At 43.9% G+C, this 25,405-nt stretch overlaps 1 protein-coding gene across 3 annotated transcripts in view; it reads left to right on the forward strand.

Annotated features, from left to right (window-relative positions):
• Dip2b (disco interacting protein 2 homolog B) overlaps positions 1-25,405 on the forward strand; it is a 190,604-nt gene that overhangs the window by 48,604 nt on the left and 116,595 nt on the right. For all 3 annotated transcript variants that reach the window (XM_027396571.2, XM_027396570.2, XM_027396569.2), the window contains exon 2: positions 22,371-22,442. In XM_027396571.2, the coding sequence (XP_027252372.1) occupies positions 22,371-22,442 (72 nt within the window). The remainder of the gene's footprint in view (positions 1-22,370; positions 22,443-25,405) is intronic.

Below are 25,405 nucleotides of genomic sequence, written 5' to 3' on the forward strand. Positions count from 1 at the left end.
TAGTCAGGTGTTCTGTGCTAGGCCGGTTTTGTCCCAATAATTAGAAACATTGCTTTGTACAAATTAGGAGTTTCTGGCATCTACTGGTTAGAGGGCTGGGTTCTTGATATTATTTTAGCAAAATCAACTAATTTTGTTCTTAAACTAAGATGTGAGAGGGAGAGACTGTGGTACACAAAGGGGCTCCTACTAACAAAAAATATACATACAGGCCTAAATGTTAGTGATGCCAGCCTTGAAAAATCCATTTTATTTTAGTTCTGTCTCAATTTGTCAGATTTATTTATTTATTTATTTAGAGGCTGGGACTCACTATGTAGATTGGGTTCCATCTACCTCTGCCTCCCAAGTGCTGGGAATAAAGGTACACGCCACCACACCAGGCTTTTAGCCCTTTAAAAACATTCTTTAATTAAAATTTTAATTTGGGGCTGGAGAGATGGCAGTTATGAGCACTGGCTGCTCTTCCAAAGGGTTCAATTTCCAGCAACCACGTGCGGCTCACACCTACTGATAACTCTAGTTCCAGGGATCCAGCGTCCTCTTCTGGCTTCCTTGGGCACCAGGCACGTGTGTGGTGTACTTTATTTACATACAGACAAATACATACATAAAATAAAAATAAATAATTTTCAAGCCTCTTTTTTTACTTTTTTATTCATAATGTTGTCTTATTTTAGAGAAACTGTTTTAATTATATTCAGTATAATTACATTGATTTTAGAGGTGATAGGTCCCTCTTAGGAATTAAGGCTCCCATTTGTGCCTTAGGTCATGCTAGGTTATTAGTTTCTAAACCTAAGAACTACAAGTATCTCATGACATAAAAATACAGGTCCCAACTGAGTCTTTAAAAATCTCCTAGGAATGCCTGAAAATTAGCCAGCTTGAGAATCCCCGACACTGATAGGTGTTCATGAGCTAAAAATTAGATGCGCTGTTCGTGAAGAAAACATCTCTTTGTTGCTCAGAAGTAATGTACACCCCTGGGACAACCAGTCCTGTCAGTAAAACCAGTTAGACCACCCTGGGCTGCACCAGCTGGCCTCTGAGGGCCAATGGAAGGCTGCTGTGAAGTTCATCTGGTTAGCCACCAGCTGCAGTAGGGAGGGGATTCCTCAGGGCTGACTTCTCTCCTGAGCATCTGTTGCAGCCCACACTCACCACAGAGCTAAGCGTCCTGCTGTACATTCACCTGCCCAAGGCAGCAAAATGAGCACTCCATTCCTCCTGTCTAGGGAGGTCCTGTCCAAATTGTCTTCTTGTTGGCAGAGAGGAAAATTAATGTGTGTGGGCGAGTTGTTTTGTTACAGGGGTTTCCTGAGCTGTGGAGGTTATAGAAATCTATCCAGGAAGGAAAGAGAGCTGGAAACCTTTTCTTTGCCATTTTTTATTTGTAGCTGAAATGTTACCTCTTTTAACACTGATTGGGACAGGGCTCACTGGAGTGCCAGGAGAGCCTCCCCAGTTAGATAGGAGTGTCCCCTCCTCTCAGGTAGTGTGTGACTCACATGCCAGGGTGGATCCTGAAGGAGAAGGGCAGTCAGTTTTGAAACAAAGTGGATTTTGTTTTGATACCTGCTTTTCCCCTGGGTTGCTGTTAAGGATAAAAGGTAGAATTTATGATTTATGAAGCTATAGTGTCATCTTATAGGAAGCATAGGGTAAATACAGGCTCCATTTTAGCCTCCTGAATTAACATTGTCCATCTCTGTATTCTGGACATTTTCAAATATAGAGTACCAAGTCTCCATGTAGCCATCACCCAGTATGATAATTACAATTATACACAGGGCCAATCTAGTTTCATCTGTCATCCCTCACCCACTAACCCATGCAACTTCATGTCTAGTAATTTTATATTTTTTAAAATTTACTTTAATTTTATATGAATGTATGAGTGCCTGAATACCTACACACACACACACACACACACACACACACACACACACACACACACACACACACACACACGCCCTCTCACATGTGTGCCAGTGCCTATGGAGGCCAGGAAAGGGCACTAGAGCCCCTGGAGCTGAGTTACAAGTAGTTGTGAGCTTTTAGGTGTGGGTGCTGAGAACCAACCTGGGTGGCTCTTAATCCTTAACCATTGAATCAGTAATTTTAAAACCTAGGCATCTGCATATTATTTCACTCAGAAATATAGAAAGTTAGTGGTTACATTCCTCCCCTTTGCATACCCCCTACTTAGTGTGTTGTCAGTTTTTGTTTTAAAAGATGACTGATAATTAGGCAAAGGAACCCGGGAATGTGTAGAGTGTATACTATACTATTCTGTTTGGGAGGGGGGATGTTGACTTGATTAGATTTCTAAAGGTGGTATTAAAAGGCATAATTACTGGATCTAGGGAGATTGTTCAGTGGATAAAGTGCTTGCTGTGTAACTTGGGTTTGGATCCCCAGCATCCAAATAAAAATTCAGGTGGACATGACAACCCTTCTGTAATCCTAGAACTCCAAAGAGGAAGATGGGATTCCCAGGACAAGTTCCAGGTTCAGCAAGAGACCTCGCCTCAGTACATAACGTGGCCAAGGAGGATACCCAGTGTCCATCTGGGGCTTCAGTGCACATGTGCACACACATGCTCTCATGTGCCTGTGTCCATACATACGAATACCTATTTACATGCATATACATTCTAACGTATAAACACACAGAAATTAATTTTTGGCATGAGTTTGTCTAACAAAACTGAAACAGAAAACTATACACAAAGTTATTTCTAGAATTCCATGGAGCTGTAAGTAGAACCACACCTTTAAAGCCAGGGTGATGTTAGTTTTCTTGTGTTCTGAGAGCAGTGTCATAGCTTCTTATCAGACTCGCCTCATTCTCTGTTTCCCTCCCAGTAGGGAAGCTTTATGCTTCTGAGAAAATAGCAGGCAGTCCAGAACATCACTGGCTTCTTCCCATCATAGATCACATTACTTTGGCAGCCAGGCTGTTCTCGGTCCCCATCCAATGTGGTGGCTGGTTATAGGGTAGGAGTGCTTGTCTCCACCCACACCATGCCTCAGCTCCTCCATCTCCTTCACAGGATTCTGCTGTCACTCAATCCTTCTTCTGTTTCCTGTGTCTGCTGGCTCTTCCTGTTGGTTGGTGGAGTCTATTGATATGTTCTGGAGCTCCGTATTTAACAGGAAGTCATCCTTGTTCAGTCAGCCTCTTCCTATAGTTATGGCCTACTCTCTTCTCCTCTTTACAAGAAAAACAGTCTTCCCAAAGCCTGGCCTGTTCTGGTCTTGGCCTATGGTAGGCGGGAGCCCAGGCCTCATAGCCAAGCATGGGCTCTGCCTCTGAGCTGTGCCCCTGCTCACATTTTCTTTTTTGTTTTCTCTTTTGCTGTGTTAGGCTGCTTGACGCTGGTTCCATTCCATCCTCACTGCTTCACAGAATCGATGTGGCTCTACTCTTCCCTCTCTCTCCAGATCTTGTGGCTTTCACCCTGTTGTTGACTGTTTTTTTGTTTTTTTTGTTTTTGTTTTTGTTTTTCGAGACAGGGTTTTTCTGTGGCTTTGGAGGCTGTCCTGGAACTAGCTCTGTAGACCAGACTGGCTCAAACTCCCATAGATCCTCCTGCCTCTGCCTCTTGTGTGCACCACCCCTGCCCGGCCATGCACTGCCACTGCCTGGCGTTGTTGACTTTTTAATAAAAATTTATTTATTTTATATGCATTGGCCTGAAGGTGTCCCATCCCCTGGAACTGCAGTTATAGACAGTTGTGAGCTGCCATGTGGTTGCTGGGAATTGAACCCGGGTCCTCTTGAAGAGCATCCAGTGCTCTTAATTGCTGAGCCATTTTTCTAGCCCCATGTTTTGACTTTTAAACCCGTATCCACAGCAGAAGCCTGTCGTCTGAGTTCCACGTGGGTGATGGTGGCCTATGGTCCTGACTTCATGGGTTTTCACTTCAGTAAACAGACCCTAACGTATGCAGTTTGTGAAATCAGAACCTGAGAGTTGCCTTCCACGGCACCCTGTTTCTGCAGTACTTGAGCACACTTGCGGTTCTCTCTCCATGTCTCTTATACCTGCTTGTGTGTGTGCTTCCACCATTGATCATAGTTTCTCAGCTGAAAATTGGAGTTTCAGAACTGGTCTCCTTGCTTCCATTTTTGTCTTTGTACACTGTTCTCACAGCAGGCGGAGTGCTCTGCTATAACCTTTAACGATTGGAGCTACTTGCTTAGTCCTTCATCTTGCTTGATATAGAATCAACTGCTTGCTCTCTCAGGGTCCTGCTTGATGTGCTTCACCTCTGTCACGCTTGGTGTCCCCCATTGTGCTGGCTCTAATGGGCCCTTCACACCAGCATCTTTCATGTCCAGAGCCTCAGTACTTACTGTTTTGTGGACTAGTCTTTTCTGGCATCAGTCTTGAGGAAGCAGCTTAACTGTTGCATCCCCTGCCTCTTTTTGTTTTTTTGAGACAAGATTTCTCTGTGGAGCCCTTGCTGTCCTGGAACTTGCTCTGTAGACTAGGCTGGCCTCGAACTCACAGAGATCACCTGCCTCTGCCTCCTGAATGTTGTGATTAAAGGTGTGGCTACTACGCCCATCTGGGAAGCAGTCCTTATTTTTTTCATATGGCTGATGTTTAGGCCAAATTTAGAACTTAGCAGGGCTTTCCTTAGTTTTAGTCACGAGTAAGACGGTACATGTGTCATCTGGTAAAGATGTAGACTACTGTGACAGACACTTAGTCAACCTAATGCTGCTTACAGTGTGGAGAGCTCAGCATCGTCAGGCTGGAACAGTCTTCACAAGTATTTACAAAATGTATTTTTTAAGTTTGAGCCAGTTCACAAATACAGTTTTGGCACCTGACAAAATGGACTTCCCTACCTTTTTTATACATCAGCTTAGTTATGTCCTAGTTGCCTTTCTGTTGCTGCTATGAAATATCTGGCAAGTAGCTTAAAGAAAGAGGTTCTTCTGGCTCAAGTGCATCATGGCAAAGTCAAGGCAACCACAGCTTCGGGCCACTGACCACATGGCACCTGCGAGGGAAGCAAAGAGCAGTGAATGTTCTTGCTTAGCTCCCTCTTTCTGTACTTTAGGACTGAAGCCTGGGGAATGGAGCTACCCACTTTTAGTTTGGGTCTTCTCACCTTGATGAACCCAGTCAAGATTACCCCTCACAGGCATGTATACATGTGCACACATGTACACACACACACACACACACACACACACACACAGTGAGTGATTTTCATATGATCAGTACAGAGGGGACTAGGTAGATGTTTGTAGCCCTGTCTCTGATGAGAGAGGACAGACAGACTCTGGTGCTTTATGTCAGTGGTAGACGTGGCTGGTGGATTCTCTCCCTGACCCCATGAATCTGTTTAGAATGGGCGACTTAACTGTTTGTGAACTGAAAACCTCTGGGACATCAAGATTTTCCTCAGTGTGGTCACTGGAGAGACTACTACTGTGTACATGCTGATCAAGTACAATTTTATTCATTTATTTGTTTATTTATTCACTTGAGGTTCACTCTGTAGCCCAGGCTGCCTCAACTCAGGATCCCGCTGCCTCTAAAGGTGTGTATCACCACCATTGAGCTGGCCCATTTATTTCTTTTTATGCCTCAATGTATGTCTGTGTACCATGTTCATACCTGGTGTGGACAGCAATGAGCCAGTCTCCTTGTGGTGAGGTTTAATTACAGCCCAGGGATCCAATATTTTCTTCTGGTTCATGCATACATGAGTGGTGGCACACACCTTTAATCCCAGGCTTCAGAAAGCAGAGGCAAGAGGATTTCTGTGAGTTTGATGTCAGCCTGGTTTGCTGTAGCAAATTCCAGGCCAGTAAGGGCATATATAGTGAAAGCCTATCTTGTGCCCATCCTCCCCACCCCCACCCCCCACCCCCGCCAAAAAAATAAAGTCACCCCTCACCCCAGTTTTATTTCTCCAGAAGTTGACTGTTTCTGACCTAAGTATCACTGGTCTTAATTGGATATGTATTTGATAAAAGTACACCCCCCATGTGTATTTGATAAAAATTTCTACTGTCTGGTTTTTGTTTGTTTGTTTGTTTTTGAGAAAGTTTCTCTGTGTAGCCCTGACTGCCCTGGACCTTGCTCTGTAGGCCAGGCTGGCCCTGAATTTAGAGATCTGCCTGCCTCTGCCTCCCAAGCTCCTGTGCCACCATGGCCCAGTTTATTGAAGTAGTTTTTAAATTAAGCTAGCTTTTCACTAACCACATTGGTGCTTGAAAACACACCCATTTCTCTAGTCTTCTTGTGAGTTCTGTTTATTTCTTTTGAGCTACACTCTCAACCCCTGCTTTTTTTTCTCTGTGTATTGATGAAAACAAGATTCCGGCCACCACCACTTAATGGGAACATACTTCACTCAAGAAATTCTTAGAATTAAGCGAAGGCATTTAGACGTTGAAGTGTTTGGCCTCTTTTGTAAGCGTTACAGTGCTCCATGTGCATGATTCTCTTGGTCTCTCCATTGTGCTCATAATTAGGATGTGCAGGTGCGCTCCAGTACCCTGATTACCAAGGGAAGAAGTTGAAAACTAGTGCAGTGTCACCCTAACGTAACAGTAGCAGGTGGTGCTGTAGTCTTCTTATGCAGCACGGTGGTCCAGTGAATCAGAGGGTGGCATTGGGATGCTGTCTGTGCTGTCTCATGGATCTGGGGGAGCTTTGGGGGTGGTTAATGTGAGAAATCAACCCATAACAGGCAGTGAGGGTGGCTCACATTACCTGTCCTGCTCTGTCCTTGACTGAGTCATGGACAACACAGGCTGGCATGTGTGTGATGAAAGCTGACTTTAATTTTGTCTAAACAATGGAAAGTTTTAATGTTAGAACTCTTTTATAATTATATTTTAAATCTGTGTTACAGAAAAATGAATTGTCATAAGGAAAATGTCGGAAACTGAGTGTTAGACTTCAAAGAAACCCAGGACAGTCTCACTCAGTACCGTGGCTCCTCCCCACCCCTAAACCTCTCCCTCTCGGGCTGGGCCTCCCTTTCCCAGTTTTATTCCTAGGCATTTTTGCCTTGGCCTCTTGTCTAGGGTGCCTCTCTTGCTCTCCTTCCCCCCTCTCCTCTCATAGTCTGCTGGCCATGTTCAGCTGGATTCTTTCCTCTGCCTGCTTTCTCCCTATGTCTACAATAAAAATCTTCTCCATACTTAAATTGCAGCAGTCTGTCCTTGATCCCACCATTCTCGGTCTCAACCTCAGAGTGATTATGGGAGAGCTGCCAGTGTAGTCTTTCTGCTTCTTCCCATTGGGCAGGTATATTTTTCTGCCTCCCAGTGGATGGCATGAAGTGAGTGTTCTTGCAGTAAATGGCTTCATTCAAGTGATTTCTCACGAGGTTTTTCTTTCCCTCCTTCCCTTTGTCTCCTTCTAGCTTTCCCCTCTCTCCGACCTTGAACATGTTGGGCAAGTGCTCTGCCACTGAGCTACATACTTCCCAGTTTTCTTCAATGTCCAGGTATGAACATACCTGTAAACCCAGAGGCTGAGGCAGAAGAGTTCAAGGTCAGCCTGGCTGTGTGGAAATATTGCCTCAAATAACATCAAGAAAAATCAAATAAACAAAAAACCAAAGCCTAATTGCATAGAAATATTTTTAAGATTCTTAGGCAGTGTACAGTTGCTTGCCCCAAGGGCGTGTTCTAATTTTATTTCTTCTTCATTTCACCAGATGTCCACATAGAATATGGGTTATAGCTACCTCCTTCCCTCAAGGAGATGGTACTGCTGGGCTCATTCATTAGTGTGACAGTTATGGCCAACACTGTTTCTACAAGAATGGTCTTCTGTGATGGCAGGAGGTTTGAGAGTACAGACGTCTGTAGTCTGTCTGTGGCGGCTGTTCTGTAGCTCAGCTGAGCAGGAGGAGGAGACTTAGGTGTCTGGAAAGTGTGGGCAGGTAGAGAACCAGAAAGTGCTATTTACATGATGGTTAGGAATGAACGTTTATTCATTCAGGGTATCAGACAAGTAAATTCAGGAACTTCTGTGTTTGAATAAATATATCTCTGTCACTCAATTTTATAAATAAAGTTAAAACCAGACATCTTTTGCTGTCTCAAGTGATTTCCAAAGTCAGTCCTTGGCACCTGTTGATGGCAGATGAAGAGAAAATATTTTCTGCGAATCTATTGTTTTAATTATTAATGGTATTGATTGACTCTAGAATTAGCTGGCTGCTCTTCTTCACAGAAATGCAATTTTTGTAGTGTGCCCAATTGTGGGTTAAATACCATCTTACAATGAGAGAAACAGATCTCCCTCAACAGTCTTCAGTTAGCTGCACTTGATATGTAGCACTGTGAGGATACTGTGTAGAAGCTGCAGGTTGGAACAGGCCTCACCAGAGGCAGGAGCCTGGGCCCTGCCAACCTGGAAAGTTTAGCCTCCTCCTGCTGTGGGGCTCAGAGAATATTCTTCTGCCTCACACAGATAGCCATTTTAATTGATTAGTTTATAAACAGATGGCCTGTTTTTAGAAATATTTCTGTGTAATATAGACACTCTGTTTATCATTTGTTCATCTGAAAATTATGTTTCAAAGACAAGGAGTGTTTGGGAGCAGCTGGCATCTGAAAATTATGTTTCAAAGACAAGGAGTGTTTGGGAGCAGCTGGCATTTGCCTGACATGTTCTGGACTAGACCTCTATTGTGTTTCTCAATCCTCTTCTTGAGGATTTTGCCCAGAAAGCCAGGTATCTGTATGGCTTATGCCTTCAGATTTTGTATCTCTCATTCTCAGAAGAGTTCTACCTCATTCCCTTCTGTGTTCCTGCCTAGTTTCTTCTCCGTGCACCTGCCCAGTTCTCTCTGGCTCTAGCCTAGATCTCGGATGAAGAGCCCAGTACCTTGTGCCCCACTTCACTCCTGTTTTCTTAGCACTCTCATTCTACATAGTTCTTCCCTGAAATATTTCTGTCAGAATAAAGTATTTTATGGTTTTCCATCATATTTTAGCCAGTTAAGTGACTGCTTTTCTCCCTTTAACTGACTCTTGGTGGCCTTCCCAGTATTTATCTGCTATCTTGATGCTTCTTTGTGTTTAACTTGTCATGTTTACTCTAGGTTATTTGACTGGTGTCCTTTCTCTGAAGACCCCAGTCTGTTTGCATGTGATTTTGGTGATAGACACCATATTCACTCCCCATGTTCCTGCTCTGGCCTGGTATGCTGTAGTTGTCACACATTCTTCTTGATATAATTCAACATTCTGATCCTGTAACCAGAGAATAAAAGTCCTCTCTCTCTTGTTATTAGCCACTCATGGCTGGATTACAAAGGATAGATTGGCGTAGTGGGAATCCCTGTTGTCAGCCTTGTGTGGATTCATGTTTGAACTTTCAAGCCCATGTATTAGTGTGCTGACGGAGCCCTCCCAGGTTCTCTTTATGAGTCTGTTAGTGGAAAAAAGTAGGCACACACCCAGCAGTGATTGGTGTACTCACAAGTGACATGATGCAGCTGCAGACACTGAGATGTGTGTATGAACATTCTCATTCAGATACTGTCTCTCACTCTCGATTTCTCCTCCTCCCCTCTGCCCTCTCCCCTCTGCCACACACACTCATATCTTGGCAATGTAACCAGCGTCTAATTTAAAATAACATTTAGTATTTGTACAACATTCAGTATTTGCACAAACTTTTTCTCAAGCAAATGAAAGAGGAAACTAGGCTAGACCAGGCCTTTTTATAAATTAGCAAAGACTGTTGACATTGAAGAAGAGTGCTCTGCATGGTTGGAGCAAGTGGGAGAGAGCTTTGCATCGGAGCTTTGCATTGCTTTAACACTGATCTGGTCGCCAGACTCTTCAGTGAGTTATTTGGAATTGGATATTTTAGAGACACTTTGGTTCATTTCAAGATAGTTAGCTCGGGAAGTAGGAGAGAGCTAGTGGCTTGATGTTCAACCTTAGCAACTGGAAAGGTGATTGGCTTTTCAATTTTTTTTTTAAAAAAATATTCTTATGTTAGTCTAGATGGACTTGAACTGGTTGTGTAATTGAGGGTGACCTTGAACTTCTGATTCTTCTGCCTCTGTCTTCTAAGTTACAGGTATGTGTCACCAGGCCCAGTCCTGTGTGGTGTTGGAGACCACGCTTTGTACCAGCTAGATGGGCACTGTCAATTTAGCTACACTCCCAGCCCTTGTTTCTTGGAATTTTAGCCCTTTGGTTGCCTTAGGTGATTGAAGTCTACTTTAAAAACAAACAAACAAAAAAACCAAAGAAACCTTTATTTTTATTTTATGCGCATTGATGATTTGCCTACATGTATGAGAATACCAAATCCCCTGAAGCTGGAGTTAAAGACAGATGTGAGCTGTCATATGGGTGCTGGGAATTGAACCTGGGTCCTGTGGAAGAGCAGCCAGTGCTCTTAAACACTGGGCTATATCTCCACCCCTTGAAGTCTACTTTTAGATGCCACTAGATCCAGTGGAGGTTTTTTCTCACGTCCTGCTGCTCAAGGATAAATTCATGATGGTGGTTAAGCCTGGCTTGACTCCAAGCCTTGGCTTGCTGATTTAGAACAACACTCTGGGGAGAGACTGACCTTGGCACTGCCTAGACCCCTAAATTCTTTTCTTTGCATTTTTTGTATCTCATGTATGCTCCTGATGAATTGCTTTTTTCCCAGTTAGTGATGTGCCTTGAATACTATGCTAAATGCAGAATAGCTTTTGGAGCAGTTAAATTAGTCAAGTCAGACATTAGTCTGTAGATGGTTTAAATAAGCACACTCCCTAATGTTTCCAAGTATGATTGATCACATACAGCTTTGAGAAACTAAAATTCACTATAACAAGAAACACAGATATCTGCACTCACAACCTCCTTCATTTTCCTATAAGCTGACATGGAAATGGCATCTTTGTGTGCATTGTGAGTAAATGGCACAGGACTAGACTTTTATGGTTGTCTTTAAAGAAGTTAGGCTGGGTGCTGGTTGCACACACCTTTAGTCCCAGCACTCAGGAGAGAGAGTCAGGTTGATCTCTGTGAGTTTGAGGCCAGCCTGTTCTACACTGTGAGTTCCAGGACAGCCAGGGCTACACAGAGAAACCCTGTCTTGAAAAACAAACAAAAAGGAAGTAAACTTAACTTCTTGCCACCGACATTCATGGAAGCTCTTATGACTTCCTTTATCGTCTGGAATGTGATCAAGTTTTACAAATGTTTTCTCTTGTTTTAAAAGAATGAATTATGCTCCCAGATGATTGTCTCAGCTCACCATAGAGTGGAGTATCAGTGCAGGGGCACAGCAATGAGACTCCTTTATGTGCTGATGCTCTGCATGACTCGCAAGTGCTGTGGTCTGTAGTCTCGTCGAGACTGTCATGAACGACTGTGATTTGATTGATTATGTTTAGGTCCAGTGAGGTTTTTTTTTTTTTTTTTTTTTTTTTTTTTTTTTGGAACTAGCTCTTGTAGACCAGGCTGGTCTCGAACTCACAGAGATTCTCCTGCCTCTGCCTCCCGAGTGGTGGGACTAAAGGGAAGCACCACCACCGCTCGGCTAGGACCAGTGAGAGTTTTTATAATTTGATTTTTTTTTTTATAATTTACTCACTTAAAGGATATGATTCTCTGTAACCTTACAGTATTGATAATTAGCACTGTCTGTTACTGGAGAGATCCCTTCCTTCCCTCCTCCCCTCCCTTCCCTTCCCCTCCCTGCATGTGTGAATTTGCACCACAGTTCCTATGGAGGTCTGGAGAGGGCATTGGACCCCCTGAAAGTAGAGTTACAAACTGTTGTGATCCATCTCATGTGTGCGGGGAATTCAATCCAGGTCCTCCAGAAGAGCAAGTGCTCTTAACTGCTGAGCCATATCTCTACCCCCTCTAGAATTTTTCAGTCACACCAAAGAGCCTCTCTCTGTATCACTCACTCTGTGCTCTTGGCAGCCCTAGTTTATTTTCTGCTCCTGTGAATTAGCTGTGTTCTGGACATTGAGACCATACAACATGCTGTCTTTTAAAATGGGTTATTTCCCTGATTGTACACACGTATGTATGGTACAGGCATTGTGCCCTACCAGGTGCATTTCTTTTCCTTCCTTCCTTCCTTCCTTCCTTCCTTCCTTCCTTCCTTCCTTCCTTCCTTCCTCCCTCCCTCCCTCCCTCCCTCCCTCCCTTTTCTTTTTCTTTCTTTTTTTATTTTTCGAGACACGGTTTCTCTGTGTAGCTTTGGAGCCTATCCTGGCACTCACCCTCTAGACCAGGCTGGTCTCGAACTCACAGAGATCCGCCTGCCTCTGCTTCCCGAGTGCTGGGATTAATAAAGGCGTGTACCACCAACCCCTGGCAACCAGGTACATTTCTTGAACTTCTTTTGCCATTAAAATAGTGTGCTTATAATGTACTAGGAATGCATGAAGGTCCTCTCCATGTGTTAGCTCTTTTAATAGTGTGTGGACTTTCTTAACACATTTTGTAGTTGAGGAAACCGAGGCTTAGAGAGCAGAGACTCACACAGAAGGCATGGCATGTGTGCACACCTGCACTCCTGTATTCTCACATACACATGCACACACAATTAAGAACCAAACAAAAGGTCCCACTTCTTGTTCTGTCCCTCTTCACAGAGTCTTAGATGGTGGTTGTCAATTTAGACTCCAGAGGTGGTCCTAAAGCTAGTGGCTCCTGTGGCTCTCCTACAGTCCAGCTGCAAGTGATAGATAATCTCCATTACCCTGTTATTGACACCTGCTCTTTGTCTCTCATCAGAAGGAGAAGTACTGATAAAGTCCCCCAGTGCTTCCATCTTTTAAGCGTCCTAACAAGCACAGAAAGTGCTACATTTGCTTCATACAGTGGGCTAAAAAGACTTCGGCTTCTCAGAGGTAGCTGGCCTACAGCTGCCAGCTCCCTCATGACATTTACACACCATTAAGGACTCGTGGGGGTAGGACATATACCACCAATCCAGCAGAGGCTGGGAGGCCCTTGAACTAATCACTGAACCATGTGGTTCATCAGGATGACCCTGCTGGAGTCTCAGAGTTCTCAGCGTGCCTCAGCCAATGTGTAATTACATCATTAATTACAGAATTTCTTGGATGTCTCTATTCTGGAAGAGACTGTAGACTTAGTGAGTGTGACTAAATTCTGGGGCAATGTCCCCAGCTAAAGTAATACTTGGCACTTTACGAGGTTCTTAGTGTTTGCCGGCTGCATCAAGTGAGCGTTTCAACCTCTCTTTCACAGTGCTTTCTAGTTAAGATATGCATTTGTCTATCTTTAGGGACCCTCCCCCTTCCCCCAACTAGACTCCTTGTTCCTGTGGAGACTTCCTGAAGGTCTGACTGAGACTTACTCATTCTTCCCTTCTGAACAGCCTGTCACTGCCCTCACCTTCCTATAAACTGTTAACTGAACTGCTGGGGACTGGGCTGCCAACATTTTTCAGGGCTTACTTTTACATTTGTGATTACATCCGTCATTCTTTCTCCTCTCTGTTCTTGGCCTCCCTGCTTCTTAGTGCCATCTTTCCTCCCCACTCTGTCTGTTCCCCAAATGTCAGTTTACCCCAGGATTTCTTCCTTCCTCTCTCCTCACACAGAATTCTTTCTGGGTGATATCATTCACACCACCGCTTCAGCTGCCACCTCCTACGCCAGTGGTTGCTAAAATCTATATATTCATGCTGGCTCTACTCTGCTGCCCACCACATGCTACCAATGCCAGGCAGTGATCATGAACAGGAGCTTATGTGAGCTTCCTCCCTATCAGCTAGGAAACTGAGGCCAGAGGATAGCTAGGATCTAAGAACTAGTTTATATCAAAGCTGGAGTGAAAAACTAACTCTTCTGATGCCTGGAACCCCAAAATACAAATCCCTGCCAAACACTGAAGTGTGCTTCCTGTGGCCTTGGCAAGCCTTCCCCACCCTGAGACAATGTTAGCTGTTGGATGTGCTGGCAGTGCTGCGGTGCTCTCCTCAGTGGTGTCCCCTCCCTGCCTCCCTCCCTCCCTCTTCCCCTCCCCTCCTCCTCCCCCCTCCCCTCCCCCTCCCCTCCCCCTCCCTCTCCCTCTCTCTCTCTCCCCACCTTGGTCTACAGAGTGAATGGGCTGCCAGCAAAATCCCTCAGCTCTTCACAGAAGCTCCTCCTTTATCTCTGTACTCCCAGAGTACTGGCTTGGCTGATCAGCTCATTTCATCCAGCCTGTGGATGAAGCATGCCTGATTCACACATTGCTTAATGTGGCTTTGTTGGTCGGTACAGATCTTTAAAAAATCATCACCCTTTAAAAAATTGGCCACATTGCGTGGATCACTGCTGGAAATGGTTTTCCAACTTTGTGAGAAAATTAAAGATGACAGTCTGAGGAATGAAGTAGCCATAGAGAAAATGACCCTTTAACTTGTCATCCTGGAGTTGGGCAGCATCCATAGTTATGTGCAGTTAGTCCTCTGGTGCGTGGTGGCACCATGTGTGTATATGTGCGCATGGTGACTGACCTCCCTCAGGTTGCTCTTCTGCAAGTGTCTGCCACATCTGAGGCTTCTCATTCTGCTGGCTTTGGTGGTCCACGTCCAGTGCCTCACAGACACAGGTGCCCTCTTTCCTCTTCTAATAGCATCCTTTTAAAACTTTTTACTGTTGTCATGGGGGATGGGGTGTGCTAATAGCAGCACTTGGAGGTCAGAGGTCACATTCAGGAGTCAGTTCTCTCCTTCCAAACTGGACTGCCAGGATGGAACTCAGGTTGCCAGCATGTGCATGAGGCACTTTTACCTGCTGCACCATCTCACCATCCCCTTTTCTTTTAAAAAGATGGATCAATCCAGAGAACTGTGGAGGTACACGACTCAATGTAGAGTAGGTGCCTAGAAAGATCTAATCAACCCAGAATTTTCTTTTCTTTTGGGGGGATGGGGTTTCGAGGCAGGGTTTCTCTGTGGCTTAGGAGGCTGTCCTGGAACTAGCTCTTGTAGACCAGGCTGGTCTCAAACTCACAGAGATATGCCTGCCTCAGCCTCCCGAGTGCTGGGACTAAAGGTGTGCATGCTACCACCACCCGGCCAACCCAGAATTTTGTAAACGAACCTGTTAAATATAAAGGTATATTAGGACTTCTGGGTGGGGTAGGGCTGGGGTGTGTCAACTAAAACTAGTTGAGTGTAAGCTACTTGCCAGGGACTTTTGTATTCATTCTCTTGAAGTCACAGCAGAAGCACCCAGAGAAGGAGCTATTCCAGTTTTACTTACTGTGCAGCCAGCTTGCTCAGTGGCTTTAGTAGCAAGTGGATGGCAAGAATCAGAGTCTAAGCTGGGGTCTGCTTCTCTTGCCTGTGCTTTCTCTACTGCCCAAACCTGTGAGAAACTTGCCATTCCTTGATTCCTCCTGCCCCCTTTAACATTCAGCCACTTGTAGAGCACAGTTCTTAGCAGGCAGTTTTTCTAAGTAGACAAAGGAACATGCCCTTTGCATCAGTGAGATTAATTTAGCTAGCTGTATGATGATGTAGTCACACTTAGGAGTTCAGCTACTCAATGTTTTACTTTGTTGCCTTTTATTTGTTTGAACTTGTATAATGCCTTTAGTGAAATACCATTTGTAAGAAGTCATATATTTGACCTAGAAAGCTGGTCTGTGTAGCCGAAACAATACCGTGACTGGAGTTTTAGGAGAGTGCAGTCAGGGTTCTTCTAGTCACTGTTGTAAATGAGGTTAGAGGACATTTACAGAGAATGGAAAATTGGACATCTTCATTTCTTTTAGAAATTGTTCTGTAAAACTAACAAGAATGATTTAAAATAATTAGTTTACCATGAGTTCTAAGGACAGCCATCCATGTTGCACAGAGAAACCCTCTTTCAAATAAACAAAAACAACAACAAAAAACCAAACCAAACAAAAACAACAACAAGCAAACAACCCCTCCCAAAAAAACCCAACAACAACAAAAAAACCAAACTGACTTGAAAAATATTAGGTAAGTGAAGACTGTTATCTTCCAGCTATTGTTTTAAGACAGGGCCTCACTGTAGCTCAGGCTGGCCTGGAATTCATTACAGATTGTAATAGTTTAGCAGAACTTCATTTCTTTCTTAGCTATGAAAACATTGCCTTTTCAAAACAAAATTTATTTCACCTACATGTAGAAAGAAACACAAAGAATGTTAGAGATAAATCAGTACTTTTAGGGTTTTAAAAAAAGTTGTGTGTGTGTGTGTGTGTGTGTGTGTGTGTGTGCGTGCGCGTTCACATTGGTGTCTTGCCTACACATGTGTCCATGTGAGGGTGTATACCCAATTTCACAGCAGCATCAGCGGCATCTTGTCTGCCTTGCTGAAGCAGAATTTTGAAGGTGGCTAAACAGATTCAAGTTATGTGGCTCCCAGCCTGCTCTTGGCTGGTTGTTTTTATGACTGTATTTCTTTCCTAGCCAGCTGTGCAGACCTTTGGACAGGTGTTCTCTGATAAGGATACACGTGGGTGGAACACATTATCTTAGTGGTAGAGAGAAGTCAATCCCTGTATTTGCTTAGTTTTCAAAAAACTCAAATGCTGGAGAGATGGCTCAGTGAATAAAGCTGCTTGCCATCAAGCCTTATGGCCTGAGCTTGATCCCTGGGTCCCATGGAAGGGCCGAGAGAACCGACTCCACAAAGTTGTGTCCCCCTCCCCACCAGGGGCAGAAAGTGGATTAAAAATAGAATAAACCTCTAAAAAAATAAATGATCGGGGGCTGGGTCAGTGGTAGAGTTAGGAAGCAACAGCCCTGTGAGCGATAAAAAGGTGGGGTCAGGTTTGAAAAGCATTGCTTCAGTACAGTGAAGTGTGCTCGCCTTTGGGGTGAGGATGACCTAAGAGCTCTGAATCCTGGTCGATGGCTTGATGGAGTTGAGTGTGCGCATCTGCGTCTTTGTGGATTCCTCTGGCTTCAAGGCCCCATCATGTATTTCTGCCTCTTGCTTTCCCGGCCGTGCAAGTTCTTTTCTTGTCACCTTTGTTGTTTTGTTTTTTTGAGACAAGGTCTCACTCTATAGGCCAGGCTGGCCTCAAACTCACAGAGATCCACCAGCCTCTGCCTCCCGAGTGCTGGGATTATAAGGCATGCGCCACCTGGCCCTCCCTTTGTTCTGTCCACCGTTAAGGTCTGCTGTCAGATTTAAGTAAATATCTCTGAGTTCCTTTCCTGAAGCCTTTCAGTTCCTGCTGAAGTAAAGACTTCTTTTTTCTTCCATTCCAGCTTTTCCACCCAACCACACACATCTCTTTGATTTATTTTTCCCTCACTGCTTCCATTTTACCAATTCATCCAGTCTCTTCATTGTTCAACAAGTGTGTATTGTACCAGGCCGTGGGCGGCCACTAAGTTGAACATGACAATCCTTGCCCTCAAGTGCACAGTGTAGTAGGGAAGCCCGAGGTATAAGCAGATCATTAATTAAATACCAGTGGTGTGCTAAGGGCTCCCTCCCACACAAGTGTGCACAGGGCTGCAGGAGATGAGCCCAAGGAGACAAGCCTCGGAGGAGCCGGTTGTGGGAGACTTTACAGTCAGAATAGAGATTTTTAGGAGCCAAAGTCAAGAGTCCTCACATTCCTACTGCCACTCTGTTTCTTCTGGGTCTTTGCTCAATTCCAAATCTTACCTAGATAATTGGCATGGCAAAATTAGACTCTCTTGATTGACTCCTTTCAGAACCTGAGACGTTCAGTGGTTGATGGATGACCTAGCTGCTGAGTCCAAGTTTGTCCAAGATCATTTACTGACCATGAGTGATGGAGACTGAGCACTGAAGAAAGCCTTGTACAGGCCTTTCACTATTAGGGATGCCACTGGGAGTGCTCCACCCCCTACACCAGAGAGTGGGAGATGCAGAGGGGTGTTTGAGTGGGAAGGAACTGAGTGATCTTTACATAGGAAAACAGTTTTCCTGTTTGCAGTGAAGGTTTCCTGCATAGTAGGTCCTCTTTCTCTGTTCATTGTGTGTATTCTTTGCGATTACCTGAATTTTTGAATTGGCCGATGGGAAGAGTCTCGATTATTTTTTTCTCACTATTCTATTAGAGAATTGGATTCAGTGATCTAAATCTTGTGATTTAGTTTGCATGATTCAGTATGTAAAACAAATGAAAATTTAAAATTTCTTGAAATAATGGGCAGCCCCAGCTCTGCAAAGATGAAGAGATCAATACAGAAGAAAGACAGTCACATTTTTAATGCTTACTGTATGTTTAAAAATATTGTTGTTCTAACAGTTGAATATACCATACAAAGTATAATATAACCTGTTCTTTTTCCATTAGATAATTTAGCTGTCTTATGCTAGGAAATATACATACATAATCATTCTTTTTTTTATGTAATTTAAACATGGTGTGAGTGTGTATGTGTGGACTCCCATGCACAGGTCAGAGGGCAACTTGTTGGTGGTTCTCTCCTCCCATGTGAGTACCAGGGATTGAACTGGGGTCAGCCAGTTTGGCAGCAAGTGCTTTTATCCACTGAGCTATCTCACTAGTCCTTGCTCTGTCTTAAAAAATATAAATAAATATTTATAAAAAGTTATTTGTATGTGTGTGTGTGGGGGGGTGTGCACACATGGAGGCGAGAGGCGTAGGATTCCCTGGGGCTGGAGTCACACATGTAGGTTTCGAGAACTCTTAAGTTATCTACAAGATAGAGAATTGAACCATTGAGCCGTCTCTCCAGCTCCCCTCATTCTTTCTTTTTCCTTTTTTTGCTTTTGTTTCTTATTTATTTATTTATTTATTTCAAATTAGGAACAAGATTGCTTCACATGTCAATCCCTTCTCCCTCTCCCCATGTGCCCAGGCCGAGAGTGCGTCCCTTCATGTGAGATGTGCTCTCAAAGTCCCCCCTTTTTTTTTTTTTTTTTTTTTGGTTTTTCGAGACAGGGTTTCTCTGTGTAGCTATGGAGCCTATCCTGGCACTCGCTCTGTAGACCAGGCTGGCCTTGAACTCACAGAGATCTGCCTGCTTCTGCCTCCCGAGTGCTGGGATTAAAGGCCCGGCTTCAAAGTCCCTTCTTACACCAGGGAAAAATACTAATCCACTGCTAGGGGCCCCCTAGAGTGTGGAGGCCTCCTCATTGACACCCATGTTCAGGGGTCTGGATCAGTTCTGTGCTGGCCTCCCAGACAGCAGTCTGGGGTCCATGTGCTCCCCCTTGTTCAGGCCAGCTGTTTCTGTGGGTTTCACCAGCCTGGTACTGACCCCTTTAGTCTTCATTCCTCTCTTTCTGCAACTAGGTTCCGAGTTCAGTGCAGTGTGTATCTGTGGGTGTCTGCCTCTGCTTCCATCAGCCACTGGATGAGGACTTTTGGTAGGGGGTCAGGCCGACGGAGCCCCTCATTCTTTCTTAATGGAAAAAGTTCTGTTTGTTTTTGAGATATGAACTTGAAACACACCCCTTGCCAGCTTATAACTCAGCAAGTAGACCAGCTGGCTTTGAACTTGCCGTAGTCCTCTATCTCTTTCTCCCAAGGGCTTAGATGATAGGTATGCTCTGCTATATATGGCTTATGAGGGGGAAATGAGATAGTATAAGCCAAGCCTATTTTGTCAAAATCAGAGTTGGTCAGAGTATATGAACAAAGCAGAGCTCCTTCTGAAGTCTGCTCTGTAAGGCGAACTCTCTTGTTTCCTGGTCTTCTAGATATATGTGTCTCTGTGTGCGGAGACATACTAGGTCTGTGTTTTATAGGACTTGGTCATATGTTCCCTCTGTTCTGCTGTTGCTGTTTACAAGGAACAAATTTTAGACATTGTTCTTTCCCACTGTATTTAGTGGGAAAGATCAGGGCCTACCTAGATCAGGGCCTTTTAGCCTCAGCATTGTTGCGATTTGGGCTAGATAGGGCATGATGTGTGACTGCAGACTATCCCTGTTCTTCGTCCCTAAGTGCTCACAGCCTCTCATTCTCCATCTGAGACATTCCCACGTGCCTCATCTCCACTCCAGGGCCTTGCTGCTGCTAACTGAAAGTTACTGATAAATACTGGCTTGTTTCCAGATTTCTCACCACAAGAATGGGGCATTCTTTCAGGTTTTTGTTTGTACACATATAAATACAATATTGGATACATTCATAGTTAAGTCAGAACTTTTATAGAAGTTGTCAGACAACTTAGAAAATGTAACTTATTTTTATCAGTATCCTGATGATTCTCAATACATGTGGTTTTGAGTTCTAGATCTGTATGTTCCCTTGTTAATGGGGCATCTCTGTGTGTCCCACAGACCTGCACCAAGTTCAGCTCCTGTGTTTTTCCCGTCAGAAACATAGCTTATCTCTGTCACTATCAGCAGGTGGCACCATCATTCATCCAGTTGCTCAAGTCATGAGCCAGTCAAGGAGTCTTTCCCAGGCTTCCTCCTCTCTCTTGGTTCATCCCTCACATTCTTTTTAATTCATTTGCTTTTTCTCATCCCTTTATCTGTGTAGCAGGTTGGGGCATCTAGGCTTTCTGTCCTTGCTGTCTGTCTTCAGCATGCCTCCTACCCCTCCCATCTGTCCAGTCTGGTATGCCAAAGCTAGCCAGCAACAGCAGATTTGCATCACCCTGAATTTCAGCTTTATGTCACCAAATTCTCTCTCATCCCTTGGCGTATACACAGTAAATGTTAAAGACGTGAATGCTGAGAGCCAGGGATGGCAGTGTACATCTGAGCCCTCAGGAGGCTGAGGCACAAAGATTGTGAATTCAAAACTAACCCATGTTATATAGCAAACTTCTGTCTCAAAAATTAAAAATGATGGGTGGTGGTGGCACACACCTTTAGTCCCAGAGCTGGGTGGCAGAGGATGGTCTCTGTGAATTTGAGGCCAGCCTGGTCTACAGAGTGAGTTCCAGGACAGCCAGGACTGTTACACAGAGAAACCCTATCTCAAAAACCAAAAGAATAAAAAAATAAAAACAATGTAGGGGCTAGAGAGATTGCTCTGTGGTTAAGGGTACTTGCTATGCAACATGGGGACTCTGTTTCAGATCCTGGTGCCCATTTCTGTAAATATCCAGAACTTTTGGGAACCAATAGCCTCCTAGCTTCTGCGCGCATGTGCGCGCGCGCGCGCACACACACACACACACACACACACACACACACACACACACACACACACACACACACATCCCTAAATAAGTCTTAGGGAAAAATGCTAGGAAGTTATATGCTCAAATTATCTTTTTATTTTGTTTTGTTTTGTTTTTAGAGACTGGGTTTCTCTGTGTAGCTTTGGAGCCTATCTTGGCACTTGCTCTGTAGACTAGACTGGCCTCAAAATCACAGAGATCCACTTGTCTTTGGCTTCCGAGTGATGGGATTAAAGGCGTGAACCATTGATGCCTGGCCAAATTATTTTTTATGCTATTTAAAAACTATTTCTGTTATTATACATTGAGCTATGTGTAAAACTTCATTTTTAAATAGACCTTTCTCTGATTAAAAAATTAACTTTTTTCAGAAAGTGCTCTTCTACTGTGTGTATTACACTAGTTAGTGAATTTCTTTCTTTTTTTTAAAGATATTTATTTATTATGTATACAGCATTCTGCTTCCATGTATATCTGCACACCAGAAGAGAGCACCAGGTCTCATAACAGATGGTTGTGAGCCACCATGTGGTTGCTGGGAATTGAACTCAGGACCTCTGGAAGAGCACTCAGTGCTCTTAACCTCTGAGCTATCTCTCCAGCCCTAGTTAGTGAATTTCTTGTCACAGATTTGAAGCATTTATCTTCCCTTGAATGCCTTTTGGGCTTGTGTGGTTCCTCTCCCACTCAGCCTGCTCACTGCCCATCTACCTGCTCCTTGGAGTTCGGGCAGTTTTCCTGTGTATCAGCTCACTCTGTTGTATCTGTATGTGTATATACTTTATTTGTGCATTTTATTTAACCTTTTAGAAAAGAACAACCTTGTATATAAACAATACAAATTAGTGACTCAAGTAGAGGGTGTATAGGAATTCCAGACTTCTGATTCTGATGCAAGTATTATCAGAGGGGCCTTGCAAATCCCTTTTCAAATATCAGGTGCCTGGCTGTCATTTCATTTTGGAGTATCCTAAATACCAAGGAAGTGAGGGGCACTGAGGGGTGCCAGGGAGCCTCTGAAACTGTATGTCACGAATTGCTGATGAAGGGACAAGCCTGCAATTTTCCACAAGTAGTCCTTCCCAAGCTTATGGGAAGTCACACTTTACAGAGTCTTGACAGAGAACCATACGTTAAAAATGCATTCTATATGTGGTACTTCTGAAGCACTCTGTAATTATTTTTTCTTTTTACAGTGAACAGCCGCAGAATAAGGATAATGTATAACCTATTTCTGTTTCTTGCTAATTTTAGGGGACATCACACAGAAAGGATATGAAAAGAAGAGGTCCAAACTTCTGTCTCCTTACAGCCCACAGACTCAAGGTATGGGGTGAGGAATGCTTTCAGTATTGTTACACCAAAAAATACTGTCTTAGTAGACATCTGTCATTTGTCTGTCCTGCCCTGCCTTCTCATGAGGGAAGAGAAGCAGAGGCTGGAGCAGAGTAGAGATTCTCCACCTGAGGTCATTACATAATTTGCCTAGAGCTTGGGTGGTGGTATGTGAAAGGCTGAGACAGTTCCATGACATAAAATTCCAGGCTCTGGAAAATGGCATTGTGTGAGTGTGAGTGAGTGAGTGAGTGTGTGTGTGTGTGTGTGTGTGTGTGTGTGTGTGTGTGTGTGTGTTGTGTGTGTGTGTGTGTGTGTGTGTCTGTCTGTCTGTCTGTCTGTCTATCTATCTATCTATCTATCTATCTATAGAGAGGGGTGGGGGGAGACTGGGTCTTGAGCATATGCACGTTTTTGGTAGTCATAGAGAGGAACAAGGAGAGAAGACAGAGGCCTATTACAGGTGTGCCAATGCTGGGGGACAGGAAGATGTGGAAGCAGGACCCCCAAACGCCTCAGAGTCAATCTACATCCTAGTTACTATTTCTGTGAAGAAACTGCCAAGTTCCTTACACATCTGAAAGCCCACAGTCCCCTTTGTACTTAATTCCAGTTGCTCTTCCCTTTCGTCCAAAGTGTCAGATATATGTCTGTATATGGTGGCCAGCGAATAGTTTGTAGGATTTGGTGCCCTCTTCCTCGGGATTGAACTGGGATTATCATGCTTGGTGGCAAGCACTTTTACTTGATGAACCATGATGCCAGCCCAGCACCAGGTTTATATTTTTGTTTTTAGAAACAATTTATTTAGTTTGTTATTTTATGTGTATGGATGTTTTGAATGGATGTTTTGCTTTACCAAGTGTGGCTGGTACCTGTGGAAGTCAGAAGAGGGTGTCAGATTCCTTGAGTTACAAACCCTTGTGAACCACCATGTGGGTGCTAGAAATCACACCCAGGTCCTCTGTAAGAGTGCAAGATCAACATGCTCTCTTAACCTCAGAGCCAATCCTCCAGCCCCAAGAGATGTGTTTGTTTGTTTTCTTAAGATAAGGTCTCAATGAGTAGCCTTGGCTGGCCTGAGTTTCCTATGTAGGCCAGCTGTCTGGCTTCCTAGAGACCAGCTTATCTCTGCCTCCCAAGTGCTGGGGCTAAGGTGTATACTATCACATTTGGCTTAAAGTCACTCAATTCCAGCATTTCTTTTGATAGCCAGGTGCTGCTTTAATCATACACACTAAAAACATTTTTTATTTTTAATTTTCTTTTATAATCAAAATCTGTTTCTAGAAGTCTGTTCTTCATAAAGCTAATTGCTCAATTATAAGTACTATGAAATTTTTGTCTCCCATGGTTGTCAGACATGGTTGTGGCACAGGGTTATAGTCTTGAATACTTGTTGAATGCATAATAGGATAAATAAACATTTCCTTCATTGTCCTACAGCATCTGCAAAGAGCTGGTTCTAGGATCTCTTTTAGTTATCAAAACCTGAGTATACACAAGGTTGTCACAGAAAATGGCATGCTCTATTTGTGTTTGACTGTAATCTATACACATCATGCCATATGTTTTAAATAATTTCTCACTTACTTCCGATGCAGACCATGATGTGAATGCTGGCTAAATCGCTGCTGTGCTGTGTTGCTTAGAGAGCGATGGCAGGAAGGAAAAGTCTGCACGTGTTTGTAGAGACGGCCTCTTCTCCAAAGTATTTGCTGTCCAAGGCTAGTTGATGTCATGGATGTGGGACTTGCAGACACAGAGGCCCAATGGTCCCCTCCTACAAACACTAGTCTATTTTAAAACAGCTTATGAATGGATGAGTATAGAAATAAATTGGGAGGGGAGAGGTAGAAATTGATCAATGGCAGCTAATGAAAAGCCAGCGTTTGCTATGATGTATGATGTGGGGGGATGGGAGTGTTGTGATTTGTTGTTTAGCTAAGAACCTGGCCTAAGCCTCTGAAAGCCCAGAATTATAACAATCGAAAGGGAGGCTGGGGATGGCTCAGTGGACAGTGTTTGGCATGCGAGCTTGTGGGCAGGAGTTTAGATTCCTTCTAGTATCTACTGTAAACCCATAGTTTTTGAAATCCAGCTTATGAATTTACAGTGAGAAATCTGTATTGTCAGCACATTCTGCTCTATAAGCAGATTTGGGAAGCCAAATCATAAATAGATATTACTTAGTGAAGTGTTTTATTTGCAATGGACCAAGAGTGTGTGCACATCTTTCAGTAGAATTGCCCTTGCAGATGATCCCATGAAGGAACTAGAAGCCATTGCATTTACTCCCGGCCAAAAGATTTCAGTTTCCTAAGTCTGTGCCTAGATGTTTTTATTCCTTCATTTTGCTTAGTGAGGTTGTCTGTCCAGGTAGAAGTACTGTGATTTGGATCCCAAATACTCCTCTCCTTTCTGAAACTGAGGTCTGTGTCTTTAGTGGCACCAAGAATAAGGCATTGTGAGTGGTGCACACTGAGTCCACACAGTGAGGGATACAGTGTCTGTAGAAATTCTTGAGTCTGGGGAAGGCATGGCTCAGCAGTTAAGTGGCTGTTGTTTCAGAGGACCCAGGTTCAATTCCCAGCACTCACATGACAGCTCCCAGTGGTCTGTAACTCTATTCCTAGGGGATCCAACCCCTTCTTCTGGACTCTGGGCACTGAATGAACACAGTGCACAATCATACAAGAAAAAAAAATTTAAAGCAGTAATACTGAGGAAATGTATTCTTCTACCACCTTGTGGAACAGTTCTGACTGTCAGTCATGAAATGCTGCTCCTGCTGAGGCTGACAGCTGTGCTTCCCTCCCGTGTGCTTCTGCAGCAGGTACCTTGTTCCCTTTAGTTCTTCCCCAGCAGTTCATCATGTGTACGCTGTCCTGGTAAAAAGCAGCCATAAATTCAGAGAGAGCTGCCTGCCTCCGAGCATGGGGATAGTTGTGCTC

Source organism: Cricetulus griseus, chromosome 2 (genome assembly GCF_003668045.3).
Source record: "Cricetulus griseus strain 17A/GY chromosome 2, alternate assembly CriGri-PICRH-1.0, whole genome shotgun sequence".
Classification (NCBI taxonomy): Eukaryota; Metazoa; Chordata; class Mammalia; order Rodentia; family Cricetidae; genus Cricetulus; species Cricetulus griseus.